Source organism: Globicephala melas, chromosome 16 (assembly GCF_963455315.2).
Source record: "Globicephala melas chromosome 16, mGloMel1.2, whole genome shotgun sequence".
In the NCBI taxonomy this organism is placed as follows: domain Eukaryota; kingdom Metazoa; phylum Chordata; class Mammalia; order Artiodactyla; family Delphinidae; genus Globicephala; species Globicephala melas.
The window spans coordinates 11,239,272-11,258,406 of record NC_083329.1 but is presented as its reverse complement, the minus strand read 5'-3'; the positions used below and the strand labels follow the sequence as shown (position 1 = coordinate 11,258,406).

General features: G+C 38.8%; 1 protein-coding gene across 4 annotated transcripts in view; it reads left to right on the top strand.

Annotated features, from left to right (window-relative positions):
* INPP5F (inositol polyphosphate-5-phosphatase F) overlaps window positions 1-19,135 on the top strand; it is a 92,426-nt gene that overhangs the window by 598 nt on the left and 72,693 nt on the right. For 3 of the 4 annotated variants that reach the window (XM_030839396.3, XM_060286670.2, XM_060286668.2), the window contains exon 2: window positions 18,970-19,050. In XM_030839396.3, coding sequence (XP_030695256.1) covers window positions 18,970-19,050 — 81 coding nt within the window. Of the gene's footprint in view, window positions 1-18,969; window positions 19,051-19,135 lie in introns of those variants that run through there. The other variant, XM_060286671.1, reaches the window with a different exon arrangement.

Here is a 19,135-nt window from a genome sequence, read left to right as displayed (position 1 = left end):
CTTCGGGACAAGTTCTGGGTTCGAATCCCGATCTCAGGCCAAAGGCGATCGCGCCAGTTCAGTGGAACATCCTGCTGGAGCTTCAGTGCCTGTGGACAGCTATGTGTTTCTGGTGGTCCTTTATCATTAAAGGCGTGACTTCATTCTGGTTACCTCATAGGCACTCGATTTACAGCGCCTTTTTTTTTTTTTAAATTTTAGTATTACAGTTAAACTGTATCGTAATGTTCAACTTTTAATATTTTTATGTGACTCAGTATTGTGAGATACACTCTTGTGGGTCCATGTTTGGGTGTCATGTAAGCTGTCATGAGATGTCTAAGTCTACAACGATTAGTCTGCATTAGGAAAACTAGGTCACAGTGGTGAGTTAAACAGGGCAGTCGCTGCCCTCAGAGAGCTGACAGTCCGGGGGGGGGCGGTTTCCCTTGAGGGGGCCCCGGAGCACCTCCCCCTTTGAGGTTGCCAGTCCTTTTTCCTAATCACTGCAGATCTTTCATTTTAGGAGAAGTAAGAGAACAGAGTTCTTGAGAGAAATAGCCAGAGCATTTCAAGTTTACTTGTAATTCTTGTATGTAATCTAGACAAAAGAATTTACGTGGTATGAATTGGAAAGTATGAAAGGCACAAACGAACTTTTCATATACATCACAGCAGTTACCATTTATAGGAGGTTTCCAAGGATCTGGTCCCTTAATATATTATTCCCAGTCCTCACAACAACCTTACAAAGCAGGTGGTGAGGTGATATCCTCTTTCTCAGGTGAGGAGACAGGTGTGAAAGTTTGAGTAACTTGACTGAGGTCACAGAGAGTAGAATTGGCCCCCAGAACACTTTCTGGCCCGTCCCACTGCTTGCCTAGGAAGGCCTCCTCGTTGATTTGCTAGAGCAGTGAAGGAGAACTTATTTTTTTTTTCTAGGTTTTGGATGTATTTTCTTGCTATTACATTTTATTTCCTCTATTCAGAATGGAAGAGAAACTACTGCACCCAGATAAGGTTCTTTGATAATCTTGAGACAGGAGGTGTTGTAGATAGGCTAATTTTGGCCGGTCTCCAGTCATTCTCTTCTCCCTGTTTTTCCTGATTTGATCATTTGCCTGGTCTTTCTCCCCTCACCCCACCCACAATGTTTGGATAAGGCTTCAAGTGCAGACTGAAGAAAAGTAGATTGCAAAATTCCCCAGGCTGTCAAAGAGCCGACTCTTTGGATTCTTAAGAGCTTAAAATTAACTATGGCAGCTGGATGGAACTTGACATCACCTCTAACTCATTGGACAGAACACTTTTCTGTACTTCATTTCCTCAGCTATAAAATGAGGGTTGGACTTTTTGGTCCTTGTGCATAATGAAATGTTTTTGAAACAGTGCCAATTTAAGTGTTTGTTCAGTGTACCTCTTTGAGGACAAGAATTGATGTGTTTCATGAAAAACACTCAGGAAATCTCTAGGTCACCTGTGTATTGGGACAGTGAATTGAAGCATATGTAGATAGAGGTGGATGTGGTTGTCTCCATTTCTAGGGCTACTCTCTCCTTTCTCTTAGCCTCTAAGATTGACAGAGATGAACCAAGCTGGTGGAATTACATGGAAGGAGGTAAGGTCCCAGGAGTCCTCTGAATAGATGGCTTTAAATGAATTATGTGTCATTCTGTTTGGTTTGTGTTCATTTCTCGTACACAGGAACCTGTCCAGTCCTAACAGCTTTAGGGATAAGTTGCTCCCCTCAAGAGAAGTAAGTCAACTCTTCTAGGGTGCTGGCTAGTAGCTTACTTTTCAGTGGAAGGATACTTAAACCCAATCATCTGAGCTTCAGCTCAGATGATCATGCTACAGGCTTAAGCCTTTAAGGAATATTCACAGGGAAACCTGGGCCTAGATTTTGGATTAAGCCATGTGGTTTGAATTACTGTTTATATAACCAAAGTCCATATCAGAAGGCAAATTAACTTTTTTCTGAATAAAATGGTTGTAGCCTTTGCAATTAAGTTTATCACACTTCTTAGGATACAGCCTACCACAGACTAAAGCAGACCAAAAATATAGAGGAAGGAAGAGGCCATTATCTTTCAGAACAGCCTGTTTTTGATCTTCAGGTGTTCAAGTACATATAGCCAATGAATAAAGAATCTCACACACCTGACTTTACCAAATAGTTTATCCTATCCAATACTCAAGAGCCTTTCTAAAGAATGCCTATGGAATAATGGCATTTAATTGTTAAATGTTTTCCAGGTCTTTTTCTGTAGACTTAAAATTCTCCATTTTATTGGATCATCTCCCTCTGCTTTTACAGCCAGTTTTGCTATTGTTTGTAATGAAAGCATTTAAAATCTTTCATAGTTTCTTGCTGGTTATTCAACTGAATAAATTACTGGCCAAGTCCTTTTCTTTCTAAAGGGCAGTATCATAAGACCAAAAAAGCCTGTGAGCCTTGTGATTTTTATGTTTGTGGCAACTTGAAAGAGGACTTTTCTTCTAGTGTCATCAGAAGGATCAGTATTGATATTTAAGTCTAAAGTGACCACTTCCTTGGTCTGGAATGTTTGTTACTGTCAGTCTCTTTTCCTGCCTAGTTTATTTTGTAAGACCCAGTTCAGATGCCACCCCTACTCTGTGCTCACCATAGCCTGCATTCCTGGGGCAGAATTATTGGTCACCTTTTTGTGTTTCCAGGTGCTTTAGACACTTGGTACACACGTTAGTTATAGCCCTGACTGTATCATATAATAGTGGTTTGCTTCCTTCTTCCCCAGTGGACAGAGCATTCCTCAAGGCAAGGACCACGTTCTACTCATCTTGGTATCTCTGAGCTTTAGAGTGCTTAGGACACAGAAGGCATTTTTGGTTGAGTTGAGCCAAATTAAATTTAAGTCCAGGTTTTCTCTCAGTACTATCATTGCCACAAATATAGGATGTTGTGTTATGCTTATTACTCATTTTAGGCCCTGTTTTAAATGTCTTCTAATTTAGGTGGAAAATCTCTGTCCAGCTGGATAAGGAAATAAATGTGAGGAAAGGTGCATTTCCACTTATATGTTGTTTTTCTATCTGATTTAACGTCATTTAAAAAAAAATCTTTGTGATGGTATTCCGTATTTTCTTCTTTAACATTGTTTAAATTTTTTCTTCTAAGTAGTTGAGTATTTTTTCTGGTTTTCCATTTTTTTAAGGTTAGTGAGTGTCTGTATACATACTTAGAACTGCTTTTTTGGTGGCTGCTTCTATCTCTTGCAGGGTAATGACCAGCAGAGGAAAATATTTAGACTGTTTTATTTTCAGCCAGGGAAAATGATAAAGCACTGTGTAAACATTCAGTAATCTCTTGAGCGTGGAGTTTCACTATCTGAGAATAAGGGCTGTAATTTAAAGACTTAAAAAGCAATATAATATAGTCCACTGTTGAGCAAGGGTGATATGGTCTTATCTCTTTAATCTTAAAACTGCTTCCACTTGTCCTTGTAGCTTTGTCTGATAGGACAGTGTTATATAATTTACTGCTGCGTATTGCTTCATTCTATTCTGAGACTGACCACGAAAAGATGGTAGAGCATCTGTCATACACATAACATTCATAAGCATGTAAACTATTTAGAGAGAGATGAAACACTGAATGATACATACCAGTGAACAGTTTTTGGAGGGGGATGCTAGTTATCAGAATGTACAGAAACATAAAAATGCATTCCTGTTTTTCTTAGTTATTTTTTGATAATGAAATTATTTTTAATATGTCATATGAAAACTTTTTTGAATGAGAAATTAATTACAGAATTGAAATCTAAATAGAACTTTTATCTGTTTTGCGGAATCATATTTTATGCAACTATATCCAGTTTAGACTTTTGTGTTATTTGGTATTTACTTTGAAAAAATTTTTTAACTTTACCTTTTTTAGAAAATCATGTTTGCTAAAAATTCACCACTTACCATGACAAAATGTAATAGGGCATTTTAATTTAAAAATTAGTTATTAAATATATTGTAAAAATCTTTTTAACCATTTTTGTTGCTGTTGAATAACCAGTTTTTTTCCTCTAGTGTCTTTAGTTTTCAGTTTCTTTAAAATGGCTTACCACTTTTATACCTTGAACACTTCTTACCCCATATTTTATATTTCTAACAGGCTAGCAGTTGGATTGAACAGATCTGTAAACTTATTTTGTGAACATTTATTGTTATGCATGCAAGATACAAAACACATCTTTCCAAAAAATTTCCCCCTTTCTTTGGCTTAAAAAAAAGGATAGTCTTTGTAGGGTGAATGATGACAATTTTTGGAATCAGGTTTTACAGCTAGAGGGAAGTTTTTGTGCATATTGTCTGCTTTGTGAACTGAGATTAGTAGTAGCTAATAACAACCGCTTTTATTTACTAAGCATTTTTCTGAACCAGACACTGTTCTAAGCCCTTTATGTGTACTGTTTCATGTCATCCCCACAATAAAACTTAGGCGGAGGGGTTTTACTATTATTTTACAGGCACAGAGAAGTAATTTGTCCAAGTTCAAAGAATAAGAGGGAGAGCCAGACTTCTAACCCCATATTAACTCCAAAGCCAAGTTTTTCTCAATATTGACAAAAATGTTTTATAAACCTTTCTACCTTCTTGACCACAAAGTTGTAGGATTTATATTTTTATGGGTAATATCTGAAATGTATTTAGCTGTCATAGTCATTATAGTGTAGCCTATGTAGAGAATAAAATAGCCTCTGAAATGTCAAAGTATGCACGTTGAGGAAGGATCTATGTAGAATGAAAAGGCTGATGATGGGACTATTGGTTTGTTCTTTGACCTTTCACCTGTCCTCACTCTTTTCTTGCAAAATTAGTTATATAGTTACAGGGAATATCGTTATATAATAGGTTGACTCGTTTTTCCAGTTACGGTCAGTTTGTAAGGTTTCTCTTCTTAAGTTTTTAGAACATTTGCAGGTTGTGGAGGGAATATATAGAGGGAAGATCTTGGAGCAGAAACACTGATATGTACTGGATGGGAACTATTTCAGCCAGTGATGAGCAACCTGAAGCCTTCTCAGTCTAACTTTGCAAGAGTTCCAGATCCAGTTCCAGATCCAGTTTCACAGACATCCTTTCAGAGCACATAAAGCAGAGAGGGAATGGAGGAGAAAAAGTCTTCAGGGCAACCACTTCCGAAGAGGGGAGGGACTTTGTAGCATCGCTGATTCCTAGATGCTTGTGTTCTGGCCATGCCAGCAGAGGCCAGGACTTGCCAAAGGCTGGCTTCAGAGGAGAGGCAGTATCCAGGCCTTTAGGACAGAGCATGCAGGTGCCAGAAACAAAGGTGCCCTGACAGCTTGGTCTTTTTGGAACATGGCTACTTTGGTGCTGCTCCAGGATGCCCAGCAGCACGGTTTCCCCTTATCCCACCTGCCCAGCCTAACTCAGCCCAAGCAGGGAGAAGGAGATGTAGATTCATTACTATATCCCTAGCACCTGGCCCACTGCAGGTCTTCTGTAAAAATTGTATTGAATGAATTGAAATAATTCTAGTTTCTGGTTGACTCTGTGTACCTTGAGCAGCAAAGAGGTTGTTGGGAGGATTAAATGAAGAACATAAGAACAGAAGACTAAAACGCTGCATCTCTTACCAACTTTAAAAAACGTGCTAATTTCTCATTGTCGTTTTATTCAGGAAACGGGGGAATCTAACTTTTAATTCTGTGGGATTCAATAAATCTTTTTTTAATGAAAATAAATGAGGCCCAAAGACATTTTTATTTTTCTCTAACTGGCCCTATGCCAACAAAAAAAAAGATTGTTGGCTGATTTTGGTTCTTATGATTTATGACAAAATTAGCTGATGTATTTGCAGATAGATATTAGACTATCGGAAAATCGAACTAATTTGGCTATAGTATTGATTCAGTGCATTCTCAGAGCTATAGTCTGACCTTGATGTGGTTTTATGGAGATTTAAATGTGTTAGATCTTTATAAGCTGCATTACTATCTCTCTGTAAACCTTTTTGTAAACTGTTCTATTCCTGTTCAAATATGTTTTAAAATATAAACTTTTAAAATCTAGTCTTGCAAACACAAACCTGAGAAGTAACAGCAATCTCATAGAACCTGTAACAAATTACTCATTAGCTGGGCTAAGTTATAATCATATGTGTCAGATGACCATAAACGAGCTGAGAAGAATATTTGAATTAGAGTATGTTTACCAAAATAGAGAAATAATACATTACTTTATTAGCAGTAGCTGTTGATAATACATTAAGTAATATTTAAGTAGTATTTAAAAAGTGAGGGTGAGCACTGCACATTTAGCATCATAGTACTATCAGAACACATACTGGTAGTATCTTAATTAAATCCCATGCTCTGTTAAGATGACTCATTTTCTGGTTGCTGTGAGACCCTTAAAGGAACTGCTCTCATTCACAAAAAAGCATCCACTCCTGCCAACTTTTTGGTAAGGCTGTTGAGGGAAGTACAGGTTGATTTTAGGTCAGTGTTCCCTGTTGTTTTTTTCTTTTTAAGTTACCTCATTTTAATTGCAGATTCTTTTACATTTAACCTTGAATTTCTTTAACTTCATAGTGAGATATTTAAAAATACATTTAAAGTACATTAATTTTTCTTTATGAAAATTTATGAATATTATTCTTTGAAACCTCTTTTTACTTGTACTAAACTTCAAATTCCAGTTTCTGCAATGGTCAACATACATAATTTGAAATAGTTCTAACATGTAACTGAAATGTTGGGACATTTTAAACATGCCACAGTGTTCTTAATTTTAGTAGTTTGCGTGTATAATATTAATGATGCTTCATGGTGTCATTATACATTGCTTTTATGCCAGATATAAACATTCTTCTCCCTATTTCCAGCATAATAACCCTCCCCTCCCCCAGGGAACAGTTGTGGTGGGTAGACCAAAGAGTTTGGCAGAGTTTCTAGTTTGCTAGTCTCCCTCTGGGCAGTTGTTCTTCTTGACTTCCAGGATTCACCTCTAGTAGCTATTGCATTTATCCCCCTTTGCACCTTTCAAATACTCCCTTTTCTCAAAGAAGCAGCCCTCCGCCCTGACAACTAATTTAGTATTCTATTCCTTTCTCCTTCCAAATTATATTAAGTCTGAAATTCTGTGAAGTCATTTATTTATTATTTCAACAAACATTTATTGAAGATCTGTCTGCGAGGCATTGTGCCAAGGTAAAAAGATGGATAAAATACTGTCTCTACCCTATAGCCCAGGTAGTGGTCCAACAAGGGAAAGGCATACAGAGGATTCTAGAGTGACAGATACTGTGATAGAGCTGAGTTCTGTGGGAGATTTGAGCTGGGTCTTGAAGTTCAAAGTCTCTGTTTTTTCCCAAGGTAGTGAAAATCTGTTTTTCTTCCTCATAAAGAAGTGGGAAGAAAGGTGTTCTTCTTTTTGATTCTCTGAAGTTCCTTCCAGCTGTAATTGACTGTGATTGTTTCTGTCTTATTTAAGAGTGGAAAGTCCTGGAAGAAACTGGCCGTGTGACTAATGGACTTTAATGGGTATATATATATTTTTGCCTTGCCTTGCCAGAAATAACTTTGTATGCACAGTGCCTTGGTTCTAATTAAGTACTCAAAAAAAAAAAAAAAAGAAAGAAAAAGAAAAAAGTTCATGAGAATGAATAGTGCCTAACTGGCCAGACTGAAATAGTACAGGTTCTCCCCTGTACCTCCCACCCCACAGGACACTCTGCTGTGGCCCTCGTTTGATCTAGAAGCAGTTCTACATTTGAGGGCAATTAAAATGGCAGATCCTAGACCTGATGGTGTGTTTGAAGGTAGAGCTTTTTGTTGGTAAGGACCTATGGTATCAGAATGACTATACAGACGATCCTAGATGGAAGAGAGTAAGTTTTGAACAGAGTTTTCAGGAAAAGCTAGGAAATTATTTAAACGCCAGCAGAGACAAAGGTTGCATCTATTTTATGTTCGAAGTGCTAATTTTATGCATCTCAGTTACCGGCTCTACAATGAGTTAAGGAAAATACCAACTGTTAGCTCACCTGTGCTCTTATTTAGCTTTCAGAATCCTATTTCTTTCTCTTGTCTTTTTCTAAAGATTGATTTATTTATTTTGGCTGCCGTTGGGTCTTTTTTTAAAAATTAATTAATTAATTTATGGCTGCATTGGGTCTTCGTTGCTGTGCGGGCTTTCTCTAGTTGTGTTGAGCGGGGGCTACTCTTCGTTGCCGTGCGCGGGCCACTCATTGCAGTGGATTCTCTTGTTGCGGAGCACAGGCTCTAGGCACGTGGCTTCACTACTTGTGGCTGGCGGGCTCTAGAGTGCAGGCCCGGCAGTTGTGGCGCAAGGGCTCAGTTGCTCCGTGGCATGTGGGATCTTCCTGAACCAGGGATCAAACCCGTGTCCCCTGCGTTGGCAGGCAGATTCTTAACCACTGAGCCACAAGGGAAGTCCCTGCGTTGGGTCTTTGTTGCTGCACATGGGCTTTCTCTAGTTGTGGTGAGCGGGGGCTACTCTGTTGCTGTGCACGGGCTTCTCATTGCCGTGGCTTCTCTTGTTGCGAGCACGGGCTCTAGGCACACGGCCTCAGTAGTGTGGCTCACAGGCTCTAGAGTGCAGGCTCAGTAGTTGTGGCACACGGGCTTAGTTGCTCCGCGGCATGTGGGGTCTTCCCCAACCAGGGATTGAACCCGTGTCCCCTGCATTGGCAGGCGGATTCTTAACCGCTGTGTCACCAGGGAAGTCCTATCACAGGATATTGAATATAGTTCCCTGTGCTATACAGTAGGACCTTGTTGTTTATCCATCTTATGTATATTAGTTTGCATCTGCTAATCGCACACTCCCAATCCTTCCTTCTCCCCAACCCGCTCTCCCTTGGCAACCACAAGTCTGTTCTCTATGTCTGTCTGTTTCTGTTTCATAGATATGTTCATTTGTGTTGTATTTTAGATTCCATATATGTGATATCATAGGGTATTTGTCTTTTTCTTTCTGACTTACTTCACTTAGTATGATAATCTCTAAGTCCATTCATATTGCTGCAAATGGCTTTATTTCATTCTTTTATGGCTGAGTAATCTGTTATGTATATATATACCACATCTTCTTTATACATTCATCTGTCAGTGGACATTCAGGTTGTTTCCATGTCTTGGCTATTGTAAATAGTGCTGCTGTGAACATAGGGGTGTATGTATCCTTTTGAATTATAGTTTTGTCTGGGTATATGCCCAGGAGTGGATTGCTAGCTCATATGGCAACTCTATTTTTAGTTTTCTGAGGAACCTCCATACTGTTTTCCATAATGGCTGCACCAATCTACATTCCCATCAACAGTGTAGGAGGGTTCCCTTTTCTCCACACCCTGTCCAACATTTGTTATTTGTAGACTTTTTAATGATGGCCATTCTGACCAGGGTGAGGTGGTACCTCATTGTAGTTTTGATTTGCATTTCTCTCATAATTAGTGATGTTGAGCATCTTTTCATGTTCCTATTGGCCATCTGTATGTCTTCTTTGGAGATATGTCTATTTAGGTCTTCTGCCCAAAAAACAATTTCTAATATCCTTCATGCTGCACTGTAATTAGATCCCAGTTTTTTTTTGTTTTGTTTTGTTTTTGCGGTACACTGGCCTCTCACTGTTGTGGCCTCTCCCGTTGCGGAGCACAGGCTCTGGACGCGCAGGCTTAGCGGCCATGGCTCACGGGCCCTAGCCGCTCTGCGGCATGTGGGATCTTCCCGGACCGGGGCGCGAACCCGTGTACCCTTCATAGGCAGGCGGACTCTCAACCACTGCGCCACCAGGGAAGCCAGATCCCAGTTTTAATAGAAAAGTCTAGAAATTCTTAGGATCCCATTCCTAGGTAGTATATCTCATCTTTTAACTAGTCTTAGGGTTTTTTGGTGGTTGTTTTTTTTTGCCCTTAGGGTTATTTTTTTAAACGTATTTTTTTATAGTAGCTTACACCAACTTTTTGCTTATTCACTATATATTATGAGCTCTTTATTCAGTTTATGGTTCTTAATTACATGAAAGAGTTTCAAGCTGTCCACGGCACAGGCGTCATCTTTGAATCACCCAGGTAGGATAAAACTAAAGCTACTAATGCAAGTTCCAACTAGTAACCTATAATCACTTCGACCTGTAATTCTCAACCTGGGTGTACGTTAGAATCACCTGGGGGAAATTTACAAAATACCTGTGCCTGGGTCCCACCGTAACCCAACAGTCAGACTCTCGAGGATGGGGCCCAGGCATCAGTATTTGTACAGCTCCCAGATGGTGATATTGAGCCGCCGGGATCCAGGACCGTTGAGCTGGAGTTCACACTGGGAAAGCAGCAGCTGCTAGAACTTCTAAAGTGGATTAGCTCTTTAGCTTGCTGAATGCTGGAAAATAATTACTATTAGAGAGTTCAGAGAAACATGTATCAAATTTTGCATTTATAAGATGGCATCTGAATCAAATTATTCCTTAACCTTTTTTTCTGGCCTAATTAAATTTTGAGAATTTAAGTATGGATGAGCTAACCATTGGAACTTTTAGTTCCTCATTGTAGAACCCTTTTCCTCATCTGTTTGACTTTGGTGTTGGTAATTGTCTTTTCAGAGCAATAATGTCCTTTTGTCTTTAGCAGGAAATGAAACTTGGGTCTGATTATGTATGCATACACTAGCACCTTTTTTTTTTTTTTTTTGACACAAGTGAAACTGCCTGTAAACTTCAGCAGCTGTGCAAAACCCAGGCTTGTTCTTGGGCTGAGGGAGCACCATCACTCTGGGCTCTTGGAATGAGTGAGTCATGCTCTCTGCAGGCACACAGTACTTAATCACTTGTTTTCTGTGTACCAGGAAGAAGAGGGCATATGAAAATAGAAGCCATGTCCTGCCAAATGGATCTGAAATAAGAGTGGAAATGTTGACCTAATGGGTCAAACAATTGAGCTTATGACAAACTACTTATGTCTTTGGGTGTATGTTACTTTAATGGTTTCACTAATTAAAATTTGGCATTATTTCTAAAATACTATGCTTTTGTAATTTGTAAGCAGCTCTACTCTTTACTAGATAACGTTGATAATCCTAAATTTTAAAACCTATTTGCAAACTTCAAATGTTTCTCTTTTGAAATTGTGTGCCACATTGGAATATACCTTTCGAAGGAAGGATTAGAAAGCAGTATGTTTGTTGGAGCAGATCAATTACATGGCTTTTCTTTGTGGAAGGAAGGGACAAGCCCACTGGCCGTTTTCCCTGCCATTCCAATGCCTTCTGCCTCCGGAGTAGGCATTAATAATGGTGACAGAGTGTCCATTACTAAGCATAGTTGCTACATATGCCGAGACCAGTATGGTTCATACATGTCCTCTATACAAACAGTCTGCTAATGCTTTTATTTATTTTTATCTCCTTAATGAAGAGTAACAGATTAAAAAATACACACACACATATTTTGAAGTGTCTGTTGTGTGCCAGGAACTGTACCAGGCATAAAGTCGTAGTGGCTCAAAAAGACACACTCAGCCTCCATTCTTGTGCCCGTTATATATAGCCTATTTCAGGCCTTCCTCCACTGGCTTCTCGCTATATTGGTGTGAGAAGCTGTGGACACCTGCTAAGAGATTTTAAGATAATTTAAAGTTTCCCAGAATTTTTAGTTAAGTCTTTCATTGTGAGAAATCACATGCTCATCGTTTATGGTTTGGTTCAGTAACTATTGAATGAGTCCCTGTTGTGTGTCAGACACTGTGCTAGGCTGCAGGCATACAGTGGTAAACAAAATAGGCCTAGAATTAAATAAACCGATAGAAGAGTCGAGACTTAATAGTCTGTCTTTTAATTGTAAGTTGAAACTTTACGTTTATTATAATTATTAATATATTATGAGTTATTTTCACCTTTTATTCATGTTTTCCATTTATTGTGCTTTTCTCAGTTTTTTTGTTCTATCACCTTTTACTGTGTTCCGTAGGATGGTATGAATTTTATTTTTACTTTAAAATTTTTTTAATCTTCTGGATGGTATGAATTTTTATCAGATGTCTTTCTGTTGCTGATTAAAAGCTACCCATTCTGTTTTTTGTTCTTCTATGGTTTCTCAAAACTTAGGACCCTAGTACTTATTTTCATGTATATAACTAAAGTCTACTGATGTCTGTGTCTTTTTCCCAAGTATATTTTAACCTTCATTTAGACTCTACTGCTTCTAAATTTCCCCTCTCCAGTGTAGGGGACTTTAGAGGGGGGGAGGAAGCTGGCAGTTATGCTTGATTTGCCATTTGGACCTGAATTGGGTTGCTAGGACTCTTTCTGCGTGCCTAATTTTGAGCTGCATCAGAGCCCTGTATCTGTTTCACATTCTGAAGAAACAGAATTTTGGGGGCATATCTAAGCATTGAGATATTTTCATAAAACATTTATTATTCTCAGAAGGCTTTTAGGGATTATGGCCTTAAGATTTAATGTAAAAAACAATTGAAGTTGGGTTTTTCCTTTTTTATCCTTTCCTTTTTAAATAAAAAGCCGTATGTAGACCCTTGAAATAAAAATCTGTAGAGAGATTTAGTGAGTGCTAGGAACCTGGAATTTTAAATGCATATACCTTTCCCAACTTGAGGTAAAAGTTATTGAACATTTATGTGCCAGGCATTGTGCTGGGTACTTTCACATAATTCTTCCATTTAATCCTCATAAAAATCCTGCAAGTTAGATGGAATTCCCGCTTATGAAAGAGGGACCTGAAGTTGAAAGGGGTTCCAAGACTGCAGTAGAGCTGGGACTTTTCACTCAGGACATGGAACGCAGGCTGTGCCCATGTCACTCAGAATCTCTTGACTCTGTCCAGCCTTACAGTTGCAGATTTGGAACCAGGTCACCCTCATGCACACTCCTGTCACCTGGATCTCTGGCTTTAGGCTTGCCTTCTCCCATCCATCCTCTGCATACTAGCCCCAGTGTTCAATCTCAAATGCAAATCTGCCCTCTCTGGAGGGAATGTCTCCTGAATTTACTGCCTGTGGGCCTCCTGAGTTGGTCCCTGTTTGGTTTTTCAGCCTCATTCTTACAGCTTCCTGCCTTTTACCTTAAGGGCTTACAGTACCAAACCGTTTAGAGTCCTCCTTGCATTCAGTAAATACTTAAGTGCCTGTTATGTGTTATACAGTCTGCTGCATGTGGGCCTGCCCAGGGCTTTTCTCATGATCTAGATGGAGGAGGTCTTGGCTCTGGACAAGGATAGTGGCCACGGGGATGGAGAGAAGTGAAACATTCATCAGATATGAGGAGGTAGAATCAACAGGACTGGTGAGGAAGAAAGCTGTTTTTTTTTTTTGGCCTCATCATGCAGCTTGTGGGATCTCAGTTCCCCAACCAGGGACTGAACCCACGCCACAGCAGTGAAAATCCGGAATCCTAACCACTAGGTCACCAGGGAACTCCCAGGAAGAAAGCATTTTGAATGTCTCCCAGGTTCTGGCTTGTGTGGCTGGAATGATGGTGGTGAGCTGAAAGCCCCATACGAACTTAAAATGAGAGTATTATGTCTGAGTAGTTACACATGGTAGGGAAACTTATGGTGTTAGAGGTAGGATAGAGCCCTGGACTGAGAGTGGGATATGGGGTTTTGATTTTAACAAGCTGTGTAGTTAATATTGGACACTTTACCTCTGCCAGCCATGATATCTTTATTTGAAATAGAGCAGATGACTTTAACTTTGTTAGTTCAAATACTGAACCCTTCTAATGTGATTCAGTGCAAATTAGCTGACTCCAGCCTGCTTCTGCATTCTGTGTCGTTCGTTCATTTGTCTGTTCAGCATTTGGAGCCTGCTGTATATCATGCACTTGGGACATAAAGCTAAATGAGATCAGGTCTCCATGAATTTTCTGTTCTTGATGAGCTTCCTGTTCAGTCAGGGAGACAGGCAAGTCAGTAATTAGGTGCATTAAACCAAAATGAGATGCCACGATGCGTATACGAGCAGGGTTCAGGGGGATCACAAAAGAGAACCCGATCAGTTCTGCTGGGTGAGTGGAATGGGGAATGTGTCAGGGAACACCAGTGACCCTTGTTCTGAGTCTGGAATGAACAGCATGCCGAAGTGGGTGGGGAGCAGCATTCCAGGCCCAGCCTGTGCACACTTCTGGATGACTGTAGGAAGACAAGGATGCTGGGGTGGGGAGGCGGGAGGAGGGTAGACAGGAGGAGCCCACGCTGGGCCTTGAGAGCCTTTCCAAGGAATTTGGACTTTGTTTCTCAGGCTCTGGGGGGTCGGAGAAGACATATGACTGGATTAACAATGTTCTATGTTGTATGTATTTTTTTCATGCCTAATGTATTTCTTTTACAATATCAATGTTAGACAAACTAGACTTTAGGGCAAAGAGCATTATTTGAAATAAAGGCAGTTATTACATCCTGATAAATGGAGCAATTCACCAGGAAGATATAATAATCCTGAATCTGTATGTGCCTGACAACATAGTCTGAAAAAATATGAGGCAAAAATTAAGAAGGAAGAGTACACAAAGCATGAGATTTAAAAAAAAAAAGAACCCTGTCAAAGTATTAGGCTAAGCAGTCAAAACATTAGCAAGTACATAGAGCAGTTGAATAAAATAATTAATAAAGTTGATAATGAGCCCTCACCCCAGAGTTGAATAGTGTATTCAAATGTTTGAAGTAAGAAATACTTTTAAAAGCATGACTTGAACAGACATATATGTATATACCTATAACTTCAGAAGCAAGAGTTTTGTGAAGTGTTTCCCCTTACATGGTACAGTTTTTCTCTTTTCTGTTTCTTTGCTGTTAGTGCTGGTCTCGTTGTACAAAATTGATATAATGACCCACCAACGGATTGAATTGACACCCTTTTTCTTGAAAACACTAAGAAAATATACGTGCTTTTCAAGTACACACAGAACATTTGCAAACTGGCTTTCTGGATTCCCCTCCCCACACCAAGCGTGTGGTACTCCTCTTGTTCTGCCTCTTGTCCTTCCCCCGCTAAAGCAAAGATGACTTTGACTCCTATTTTTACTGAGTCAAGGCCATACGATACATGCATCTGCTTCTCATCTCCATTTCTATATTTAGCCTTTTCATCTTTTCTTCTAGACTTAGAAGAAAGTAATATCTTTCATTTCCTAGGTTAACTTTTACACCTGTACTTTTGATTTCATTTTGTTTTCTTTTCCTCCTTAAATAGCTCCTGGTTTTTATGCCTAGACATTTCTCCTTGACCACCCTATCATGAACTCAGTCTTAATGGCCTAACTAGTTCTCTCTCAAATAACCTCAAAGATTATTAGTGGCTATTATTTTTATTTTTATTTATTTATTTCTTTATGTGTGCCGGGTCTTAGTTGCGGCACGCGGGATCTTTTTTTTTTTTAGTTGCATCACGCGGGATCTAGTTCCCTGACCAGGGGTCGAACCTGGCCCCCCTGCATTGGGAGCGCAGAGTCTCAACCACTGGACCACCAGGGAAGTCCCAGTGACTATTATTTTTAGTCGTTAGACCGCAAAACTTAGTCATCTTTATAGTTTTTTTTTTAAGTGAAATTTTAATTTTCTTGAATGGCTGCTATAGTCACATGGTTCAAAATGCCAAAGGTGCAAAAGGGTATTACTGAGTTAGGAGGTTCTCGCCCACCTTTTCTCCTGCTGCTGTATAGCCTGCTTTTTCTTCCTTCCTCCTTCTTACTCAACTATGTCCTCATCTTATCCCTCTCAAGAGAAGATAGACGTTTCACTGTCATTTCAAAATTCACCCTCTTCCTGTCCTTTGTGTAGCTTCCTTTGGGGTGTTTCATGTTAATCTCCTTTTGTACATTCTTCACCTACTGCCCACCCTGCTCCCCAGGCTACCATATCCTTTCAAGCCAAGGCTCTTGTGATAAATAACCTTCTAGCTCCTTTTCCTGCTCGCAGTCTCCACCCCCGTTCAGTGCTGTCACCTAATCCCTGGCTGCAGTCTTGTTTTACTTTTGTCATTGTCTGCCTGCCAAGGCCTCCAGGAAGTAAGGCTCATTAGTCTTTTATTCAGGTCTCTCCTTATTGGCCTCAGTTTACTTTTTCCAGTCTTATCAATAAAGATCTCCACCATACTAACGATACTCATTGGTCTTCTGATCTATACTGTTTGCTCCTTTATTTTTATATCTTAGCCTGATAACAGTGCCTGGTTCTTGGAAGGTACTTGATAAGTGTTTCCCCAGTGAAGGGACAGTTTCCAAAACAAACCTTGTACTTTCTTTCCGCTGCATTATTTTTCTTTCTGATTTCCTTATGCTTGAAGTTCCACTTCCTCTATGTAACTGTCCATGACTGTTTTAGCTCTAACTTTTTCATCCTCCTCCATATTCCTAGAGCTCATCTAAAACCCAAGGGATAGAGTCTTAAAACTGTGGTTGTTCATCTGAAGTCAGGGTGGGGTTATGAGTAGCTGGAGCTGTTTCCTTAGCAGGGGCACCTGTGTTGGCAGATGCTGAGATTTGGCCTGCCTGACAGGGATTCTGGTTATTTGAAAAGAAATCAGGGTACTTTTAGTTTGTACACCAACATGAATTCCAGAGTTAGAGTTAGATTTTTATAAATTAACAAAGAGGTAAAATTAATAAATACATAATTGATAATGGGTAAGGAACAACTTAGATAATATGATAAGCGAAAAAATAATGAAAAAACAGATTTGTATAAAAATTTAAAACTGAAAATATTTACAAACACGTCAAAGAGTTGATGTTCTTAATATAAAAAGAATTCGTAAATCAATAAGGAACATAAAGAAAAATTGTTAGAGGATATGAATAAGAAAATCATAGAAGAAGAAACATAAGCAGTCAGTTTTATAATTAAATGTTTAATCTTACCAGCAATGAAAAGAAAATAAACATCATTTAGGCAATGGATGCCATCAAATTAGCAAAATTTAAAAAGAAATTCTAAATGATGGCAAAGCATAAGAAGCATTTTCATATGCTTCTGGCAGAAATCTAACTTGGTGCATAACCTTTGCAGAAAGCACTTTGGTAATATTTGAAAGCTTTCATTTTTTTTTAATGTTTTCACCTATTAATTTCATTCCTAGGAACTGTTCTAAAGCTATTAATTAGGGAAATAAAGTATTTGCATAATGTTCATCATTGATCACAGTATTGTTTATAATAGAGAAAAATTGGAAATCACTTAAATGTCCAAGAGTGAGGAAGTGCTTCCTTAAGTGGAAAATTAGCCATGAAGTTATAATTTTGGAGAATATTTTAAAGATGTGAGAAAATACGAAATGGTATAAGAAAAATTAACATATAGTCTTGTGTTTGCAATATTGCAGTTGGATATGCACACAGACATATGTGAAATGTAGCAAAATAATGTTATCTCTGGGTGGCGGGATGGAAGTGATAAAATATTTTTTCCAATTTTATACAGTATTTATAATAAGAATGCATGTTATTTAAAATGTAAATATTGTCTTACTGATTAGTTCCATATATAAATTCTGAGGGAGGCACTGTAGTTGGATGGTTAAGAGCACAGGCCATGAGTCATGCAGACCTGGCTTTGAATTGCAGCTCTGCCCTTGATCCGTTGTATGACATGGCCACTTTACTTTTCTAAGGCTCCATTTCCTCATCTGTGAATTGGGACTCCTAATACCTAACTCATAGAATTGTTAGGGTTAGAAATGATAATGTGTATAACAGCCTTTAAAAAAATTAATTCCCTATTTTACTTTAATTCTTGAAATAAAAACAGAAGGTAACTTCTTTTTGCCTCCCATTGACTGTATCATTAACAACAGAGATGTTCAAGATACAATAGTCAAAAACTCTTCTGTAATTACCCACATGTGTTACAGATTGATTATACATTTCATTAAAATAGAATTTAAATGGTAATAACTAAAATGTAATTTAAATTTTCTGCTAAGAGAAATGCTGTTTTCATTCTTGCTAATTTTTTCCTGCTATTGAACCACCACTAATGTTACCTTTATCTCCATGGATATAACAGCCTTTTGTAGCCTGGGTTCCACAACAGAATTATGCCCTAATGTCCTCAGGCATCCTTTGCATGTAATGAATTAGCTTCTCTTCTGTGTGTCTAGAATGGTACAAACTATGTACCGTCCTTGGGAGAATTGAGAAAACAGTCATCCAAATCATTGTCTTGTTCTGTGGTTCAGATGAGGAACCCTGATTTGATGCCTGGCACATATTAGGCACTCAGTATAAATGGAAGCAATTCCTATTGTTTTTTCCATAGAAGTCACATAAAAGAGCACTTGCTTTCTGGGTTTCTTTGCTTGGTGTTAGCTTCTTTGGGAAAAGGTAAGTGCACATCTCTGTGGTGGTTTCTCAGGCCTTGTCTTTGGATCTGGGACTGGCCATGGCGACAGCACCTTGGATAACTCCTCTTGTTTGCCCTCTTGTAGTGTACCAGCCTCCTTCCTCCACTGCAGGGCGCCAGAGTACTGCCTCCCATCTGAGTAGAGTTTTAGAATTTCAGTTATCTCCCCATAACTGTCCGTATATTAGAAGGCTTATTCAGGTCGGAATTAATACCTGTCCACAAAGTGCTCGATAGTAATGTATTCAGTTCTGGGTGTTGAAAACTGCTCTTTTGGAAAGCTGATCATTTTTTAATATACTGCTAAAGATACCTTTTTTTTTTAATCGTCTTGTGACATTCCTGTGACATTTCTTTTTAAAAATTTAAAAATTTTTATACAATTTAAAAAGTTACTTTCCATTTACAGTTATTAGAAAATATTGGCTGTATTCACCGTGTTGTAAAATACATCCTTGAGTCTATCTTACACCCAACAGTTTGTACCTCCCACTCCCTCACCCTTATATTGCCCCTTCTCCCTTCCCTCTCCTCACTGGTAACCACTAGTTTGTTCTCTATAAAGATACTGTTTTAATATGTTTTCTGATGAATATGTTTTCATGATTGCTTCTTATTTTATTTTAGCTACTGATCTACTTCTTGCCTGGAATCCCATTTGTCTGGGGTTGGTAGAAGGTGTTATTGGCAAAATTCAGCTTCACTCAGGTATGTTTCTGTAAACTCCTTAAACTTGTCAAATTTAATGTGGCATTCTATGACATTTTCTTCTCTGAGGATAAATGTAGATTCT